The sequence below is a fragment of the Salvia miltiorrhiza genome, chromosome 2, assembly GCF_028751815.1.
Source record: "Salvia miltiorrhiza cultivar Shanhuang (shh) chromosome 2, IMPLAD_Smil_shh, whole genome shotgun sequence".
Taxonomy (NCBI): domain Eukaryota; kingdom Viridiplantae; phylum Streptophyta; class Magnoliopsida; order Lamiales; family Lamiaceae; genus Salvia; species Salvia miltiorrhiza.
In genome coordinates this window covers 61,648,406-61,657,234 of record NC_080388.1, presented here as the reverse complement: position 1 = coordinate 61,657,234, position 8,829 = coordinate 61,648,406, and the positions used below count along the sequence as shown (strand labels likewise).

General features: G+C 38.7%; 1 protein-coding gene across 1 annotated transcript; it reads left to right on the top strand.

Annotated features, from left to right (window-relative positions):
• Positions 1-6,437: 6,437 nt before the first annotated feature.
• On the top strand, positions 6,438-7,052 carry LOC131009845 (uncharacterized). Its single transcript, XM_057937249.1, has one exon. The coding sequence runs from the start codon at positions 6,438-6,440 to the stop codon at positions 7,050-7,052; it is 615 nt and encodes a 204-aa protein (XP_057793232.1).
• Positions 7,053-8,829: the final 1,777 nt, after the last annotated feature.

Genomic DNA, 8,829 nt, shown 5'->3' with positions numbered 1-8,829 from the left:
TTTACATATTTTATCTTCATATTTAATTTCTTGTTATCATTATTTTATGGTGGTAGAAAACAATGACACATACTTTCACGAACAAAGATATTGAACTCGTCGTTATGACCTTATTTGGTTATCGTTCGGGCGGGAAGCTCATAAGGGAAATGTTTTACTTGTTATTTTAGGCATGTCTAGTAATTTGAATTTAATAAACATTTCTTAGATTTTTTTATAGTTTCAGTTGAATAAGAAAATGAGGAAATTTATAATCCATATCTTTATTTTTGTAAAGATCACAAATAAAGTAAGATTTTGGTGTTATTTGAATTTATAATACTTAGTGGATAATATTCGTGTCAAGCGACTGAATCTCTGGAAAAGGAATAAGAAAAACGTGTTGAATCACCGGAAGGAAAAGGACAAGCTAACCAAATTACACAAGCTAAAAAAACAAAAACGAAGTAACCAAATCACACACTTTCCTTATCCTTTTTCCTTCCGGTGATTCAACGCGCTTTCCTTAGCCCTTCTCGGCTTCTCCAGTGATTCAGTCGGCTGATACAAATACGATCTACTGAGTATTATAAATTCAAATAAACAAAAATATTATTCCCTTTGTTCACGTAAAATGGTGCACAATTACTATTTTTGGCGTCTACAAAAAATAGGGCACTTAAAATGGGCACAATTACTATTTTTGGCGTCCACAAAAAATAGGGTACTTTCTCTTTTAGTACATGGGCCAACATCTTTTCCTTATTACAAAAAAAATTGTCTTGAATTCAGTCTCAACCACTCATTTCATACCATGATGGAACCCTTTCTACACTTACCACCCATTTTATTAAAACTCATGCTAAAAAATGTGCTTCATTTATCATAGAAGAATAGAATATTTTATTTGTGCTCTTTACAAAAATAAAGACATGCATCACATTTATTGTTAAACTCAAACTATGAAACAATTTAAGATATGCTTATTAAATTTAAACTGCATGACAGACCTAAAATGAGGAGTAAAACATTCCTCTTATGGGCCTCTGATTGGAACGAAAGTAGCTCGTGACCAAATAAGGTTATAACAACGAGCTTATTATCCTTGTTCGTGAAAGTATGTGTCGTTGTATGCTACCACTAAAATATGTAAAAAATTATAAATAAAATTAAAACCATTACTTTGGAAAGTATGTTGGTCCAAATGTTCCGCCAAATTACGAAAAAATCGTAATAAGTTGGCGTTGTCATTTTTATAGGTGTATCATGTTTAGCAGCACTATGAAAACACAGACTAGCAGACCTCATTCTCTTGGATGCATCTTCTTTGCATTTATTGGTCCATTTTCCACTATTGAGTTGAGACATCCTTACCACATTTACTGCCATATCATATGCACTCGTCCTTATGCAGCGTGACAATCAACTCGTATGACGTGAATATAAAAATTAACTAAAATCATTACCTTGGGAAGATCTTTGTCCATATGTTCCGCCAAATTACGACAAAAGTGTAATAGGTTGGCATTGACATTATCATAGGGTGTGGCCTGTTTAGCGGGCCTCATTCTCTTGGTTATCATTGGGTGTGGCCAAACAAAAGAATAACAAAATAAAAATATAATTAACAAAAAAACATAATAAAGTTATATAGTACATGTAATTGTCCATGATATTCAATAGATCTTTCATATTAGGAGCCATTTCTTTTTTATCAATCGCCATAAATTTAAGTAATACTTATAATTGTCCATGATGTTCAAGAGATCTCAGAAGACATCTCTTTTTTATTCCGATTGCCACACAAGATAATACTTCATTTATCCCACTAAAAGTAACATGTATTCCATTTTGGGCCGTCCACTATAAGTGGTTTGTTTTCATAAATACAAAAATTTAACCCTTAAAAAAGTGTGGATCCTACCACTTTTTAACAAATTTACACATTTCTCCTTAATTCTTGTGTCGAAAAGTTTTGAGCCACTTATAGTGGGACGGAGGGAGTACTACTTACAAGAAAATAAAATGACTGCATTTCACTTTTTTTTTCACCACTGTCAAATTTATTACTCCCTTCGTCCGCCAAAAGTAGACCACTTTTACTATATTGGGCGTCCGCAAAGAGTAGATCACTTTCCTTTTATGGAAATGGTCCCACCACCCACTTTAATATTTTATCCTTACAAACAATCTTTATTTACAATAAAACCCACCCAAAATTCAATCTCAACCACACATCTCATAAAGTGGTGGGATCATTTCTCCACTACATCAAAATCATCACCAATTTTATTAAATCTCGTGCCCAACCAAAGTAGTCTACTTTTGGCGGACGGAGGGAGTATTTTTTTCATCTTTAACAAATGTGAAAACAACATCCAACATACATAGCCTCTACACGGCGGTAGTGGGCCGGGATATATATGATGAGAATAAGGCTTGTATTAATGGAAAAGTAAAAGAGTACAAAACATCCAAGAAAGCGCAAAAGAGAGCAAACAAAAGATCGAGCCTCAAAAAAACCTTCTAAGAAGAAGAGACCTTAGAAGGAAAAAGAGTACTCGTGAAAGACTCACATTCGGTTCAGGAGCGGGAAGAGACAACTTCAGGAGTTCCGGCCTAACCATCACCCCTAAGAAGCTCGGCTCAAGAAAACCGGAAGAAGAAGAACCAAGAAAGAAAACAGGAGACCAACAACAAAAGAAAACAACCCAACCAAAGCCTAAGGGAACCAACGAACCTGCTTATATAACCATACGGATATGACTATGCGTCGACATATCCCTTGCAACCGCAATCCTAATCTCCTCAATCGCAAAAGGCCACCAGCCTTCCTGCCGATCATCATTGGCCATAATATCTGCCGGTTGATTACCCTCACGGTAAATATGCGAGACCATCAAAGAAAAATCCCGAAGCAGGCGAAGAGTATGCTGCCAAAACGCCCTAAATCTCCAAGGAACATCACTCGAGCGAGAGTACAAAAGGTGAACCACATACATAGAGTCAGCCTCAACCCACAGATGCCGCCAGCCTCGGGTATGAGCAATGTGAATAGCATAGATCACAGCCAACAATTCCGCCTCGAAAGCAAAGCCGTTGCCGCCTTTAAAATGAAAACAACCTCGGACATGAGACCACTTGTCTCGAAAAACCCCACCCGCAGCAATAACTCCAGGAGCTCCCGCCGCCGAGCCATCTGTATTAACTTTAATCCATTGACCAACGGGAGGCCACCAGTGAACCTCCACCATACAGGGGGGAGGAGCAGCACGGCTCCTCACCCCAATCGCACGAGTGATCGAATAGTCAGCCCAAGAATTAGAAATATTACCCAACTTCCGGAAAACCCCATCAATCTCCATAAAGTAAGCCTTGACAAAGGCCAAAACCGCACGTCTATCAAAGCACAAATCCTCAAAAATAAGCGCATTGCGTCCCGACCAGATACGCCACATCAGAGTGATAATTCCCGCCTTCCAAAAAGAACCAATTTGGGAACTCCAAGAGAGATTCCAAGCCAGAACTACGGTTGATTCGTAACCTTGTTGGATATATATATATAAGGGGGAGCTATATATATAAGGGAGAGCTAAAATAAAAACACTTCTTAAAATATAAAATATAAATAATTTTCAGCCCTTAGATCATCAAGATCTACGGTTGATTCGTAACCTTGTTGGATGAATTCGTGGTCATGAGTTCGAATCTCAAAGGTAGCAAAAATTTATTTTTCACAATTCGTAACCCTGTTGGATGAATTCATACGTATTCTACATAAAATTTGTACATTGAAAAACTTTTTTATTTTTATTTTAAGAAGTGTTTTCACGGTAGCTCTTCCCTATATATATATATATATATACCGCGACGGAAGCGGCGACACGTGTTTGAGTACGAACCTCATTGCGAAAGGCAAACGAAGCAAGAGAGAAAGACCTAATTTCCCGGTTTCCTTCACCATCACACCACTCCCACGCGCTGCCGCCTCATCGGAGGAGAGCACCACGACGGAGAAAGCCGACACCGCCGGGTGCCTCACCCTCCTCTCCCGGGGCCTTTTCACCAACAACCGCCGAGCGACGCCGTGACCACCTCCTACGACGGCGGTGGCGGCGCGTGCATGTATTCATGCAAGATGTGCAACATGTCCTTCTCTTCCTTCCAGGCCCTAAGCGGCCACTGCGCCAGCCACAAGAAGCCTAGAAACGAGAAGCGATACACCATATTCTTCGACGAGGAGGATTTGACGTCGTCGTCATCGAGGAACAAATTCTCTCCGACCTCTCTCTCCCTTCAGCTGAGCTGCATGTCGACCACCACCACCACTGTGGTAAAGTCGCCGAGGGTCTACGAGTGCTCTTATTGCGGGTCGAGTTCGCTTCGAGAATTTTTGATGATGCGTTGAGGTTATACGACGCTGAATTTATATTTGTGGATGAGGATATGCTCTACGACCTACTCATGGCAGGACACTATCTGCAGCTCAAAATCCTTATTGAGCTCTCGTGCCATGCTGTAGCAGACGTGACAGAAGAACTACGGATAAAATCCGTCAAATATTCGGGCATAGATAGTGATTTCACTGATGACGAGGAAACTGTAGCAGATAGAGAACTCTGGGATCGCCATAAGTGGTCCTACCATCGACGTTTTTGAAAAAAAAAATATATTAAGGTAGAGATTGTCTTGGGACTTGATGAGCAATTTGGAATCTGTGTGGAAAAAGAGAACGCCCAGAGCATCGTTCAAGAAACAGCTGTGACAATCAACTCGTATGGCGTGAATATCAAAAATAACTAAAATCATTACCTTGGGAAGATCTTTGTCCAACAAAATTTAATTTTTCTTCTGAGTAGGGATGTAGGGATTAGCTTCTCATTTCTTTGTGGAAGAATAACTTCTCATTTCACCGATTATTTAATGGATTTGCACTGAGATCCGTTTTTCACATCTGTCGACTTCTGTTGGCCGGTAGCCTACCCCAACTCTACCTTACCAGTGAGACACCATGGATATTCATATCGTTACTATGCTTTTTCGACGGTGGATGCCCTCTACACCTCGTATTACATGGCTACCGGCTAGATGGTTAAATGCTCCGAGCAAGAGTGCTTGGATTTTGTATATAAGGTGATGTCATCTTCTTAAGAGTTTGATGACGACGGTAACATGCTTGAACCTGGCAGAGAAGGCTCAGGCCAACAATTAGCGGACGTGTTCGACTATCTAGAACTGTTTGGGCTGCTACGAGAATCGGACTATACGTTTCTCGGTCAGAGGAGACTTGTGGATTGGAGTGAGCGGCCAGTGGGGATGCCAAGAATTTATATTATGGACTATTTGTGGATTGAAGATCATCGTGATGACACCATAAGGCAAATGCTTGAGAATAAGGGCACTTTAGTTGCGGGGATCACATCGTTCCCCGATTTTGACTTTGGGGTGATGAGGATGAAGTTTTCATCGGTCCTGAATATGAATACGAGTACTTTGAAGATTACTCGATGCATGTTGTTCTCATAGTGGGATATGGAGAGCAAGACGGGACTCCATACTACATCATCAAAAATTGCTATCGCACTGACTGGGGCCACAAGGGTTACGCCAAGATTCGCCGGAAGTTAATAATTACGAGGGATTATATGGTCCGTCAAATACATATATGATAGACCCTCGATGATTGATGGCATATCAAACTTAAGACCCTCGTAATTAATGTGTGTATTTAGGTACATACATATCAAACTTTAGGCGCTGAATTTTTTTTTGAGGACACACAAATATTTTGGGAAACGATGGGTATTAATGAAAAAGTCAAAATTGATGGGGAGGGGGAAGATCTTTGTCCAAAATGTTCCGTCAAATTACGACAAAAGTGTAATAGATTGGCATTAACATTATCATAGGGTGTGTGGCCTGTTTAGCGGGCCTCATTCTCTTGGTTATCATAGGGTATGGACAAACAAAAGAATAACGAAATAAAAATATAATTAACAAAAAAAACATAATAAAGTTACATAATACATGTAATTGGGCATGATATTCAAAAATAGATAAATTATTTTAAATTTCAAACTCCATGAGCCACATGTGGGCCAAATTCGGCTATTTAAGGTCCCATTTTGACCCATATTTGGGTCAATTTAATTAGGAACATATTTGCAAATCGCTCTAAGAAAGCGGCCATAAAAAATTTTAAACTTGATTTTTCACATCTGGACGCATCTTTTTTTTTTATCTCGGTTGCCACATAAGATAATACTACTTAAAAGAAAAGAAAGTAACTCATTATCACCGATTATTTAATGGATTTGCACCGAGATTCGTTTTCCACATCTGCCGACTTCTGTTGGCCGGTAGCCTACCCTAACTCTACCTTACCAGTGAGACACCAGGGATATTCATATTGTTGCTATGCTTTTTCGACGGTGGATGCCTTGTACACCTCGTATTACATGGCTACCGGCGAGATGGTTAAATGCACTGAGCAAGAGTGCATAGATTTTGTATATAAGGCGATGCCATCTTCTTTAGAGTTTGATGACGATGGTAACATGCTTGAACCTGGCAGAGAAGGCTCAGGCCAACAATTAGCGGACGCGTTTGACTATCTAGAACTGTTTGGGCTGCTACGAGAATCGGACTATCGGTTTCTCGGTCAAAGGAGACTTGTGGATTGGAGTGAGCGGCCAGTGGGGATGCCAAGAATTTATATTATGGACTATTTGTGGATTGAAGATCATCGTGATGACACCATAAGGCAAATGCTTGAGATGAAGGGCCCTTTAGTTGCGAGGATCACATCGTTCCCCGATTTTTACTATTGGAGTGATGAGGATGAAGTTTTCATCGGTCCTGAATATGAATACGAGTACTTTGAAGATTACTCGATGCATGTTGTTCTCATAGTGGGATATGGAGAGCAAGACGAGACTCCATATTACATCATCAAAAATAGCTATCGCACAGACTCGGGCCACAAGGGTTACGCCAAGATTCACCGGAGGTTGATTCATAATTACGAAGCATTATATGGTCCGTCAGATACATATATGATAGACCCTCAATGATTGATGACATATCAAACTTAAGACCCTCGTAATTAATGTGTGTATTTAGGTGCATATATATCAAACTTTAGGTGCTGATTTTTTTTTAGGACACACAAATATTTTGGGAAACGATGGGTATTATTGAAAAAGTCAAAATTGATGGGGAGGGGGAAGATCTTTGTCCAAAATGTTCCGCCAAATTACGACAAAAGTGTAATAGGTTGGCACTGACATTATCATAGGGTGTGTGGTCTGTTTAGTGGGCCTCATTCTCTTGGTTATCATAGGGTGTGGAGAAACAAAAGAATAACGAAATAAAAATATAATTAACAAAAAAAACATAATAAAGTTACATAGTATATGTAATTGTGCATGATATTCAAAAATAGATAAATTATTTTAAATTTCAAACTCCATAAGCCACATGTGGGCCAAATTGGGCTATTGAAGGTCCCATTTTGACCCATATTTGGGTCAATTTAATTAGGAACATATTTGCAAATCGTTTTATGAAAGCGGCCATAAAAAATTTTAAACCTTATTTTTCACATCTGGACGCATTTTTTTTTATCTCGGTTGCCACATAAGATAATACTACTTAAAAGAAAAGAAAGTAACTCCTTATCACCGATTATTTAATGGATTTGCACCGAGATCCGTTTTTCACATCTGCCGACTTCTGTTGGCCGATAGCCTACCCCAACTCTACCTTACCTGTGAGACACCAGGGATATTCATATTGTTGCTATGCTTTTTCGACGGTGGATGCCCTCTACACCTTGTATTACATGGCTACCGGCGAGCTGGTTAAATGCTCCGAGCAAGAGTGCATGGATTTTGTATATAAGGTGATGCCATCTTCTTTAGGGTACCCGATTTTTTCGGGTAGGGTACCCGAACCCGACCCGATTCCAAGCCCTACTTTAGGCACTGAATTTTTTTTTGAGGACACACAAATATTTTGGGAAAGGATGGGTATTATTGAAAAAGTCAAAATTGATGGGGAGGGGGAAGATCTTTGTCCAAAATGTTCGGCCAAATTACGACAAAAGTGTAATAGGTTGGCACTGACATTATTATAGGGTGTGTGGCCTATTTAGTGGGCCTCATTCTCTTGGTTATCATAGGGTGTGGACAAACAAAAGAATAACGAAATAAAAATATAATTAACAAAAAAAACATAATAAAGTTACATAATACATGTAATTGGGCATGATATTCAAAAATAGATAAATTATTTTAAATTTCAAACTCCATGAGCCACATGTGGGCCAAATTGGGCTATTTAAGGTCTCATTTTGACCAATATTTGGGTCAATTTAATTAGGAACATATTTGCAAATCGCTCTAAGAAAGCGGCCATAAAAAATTTTAAACTTGATTTTTTCACATCTGGACGCATCTTTTTTTTTTTTAATCTCAGTTGCCACATAAGATAATACTACTTAAAAGAAAAGAAAATAACTCATTATCATCTGCATCAGATGTTGTAGAATTTTTTTGAAACTTACCCACGAAACATAATTCTAGCATTTGCACTGTAAAGATTGTTTTCAATATGAATATCTTTGTTCAAAGATATGTCCTAGTCATGTATATATCCTAAAAAACTTGTCATACCCTTGATAAGATTTTGATAAGCTATATGGAATTGACTTGAGCACACACTTCTTCTTGTATTGATAAAGGTGACGATCAATATATTCGATCCACTTACCAGACGGTTGATAAGCTATATGGAATTGACTTGAGCACACACTTCTTCTTGTATTGATAAAGGTGACGATCAATATAT

Bases quoted from the DNA above. Each gene is read 5' to 3' on its own strand.
- LOC131009845 (XM_057937249.1), top strand. From the start codon at position 6,438: ATGGCTACCGGCGAGATGGTTAAATGCACTGAGCAAGAGTGCATAGAT.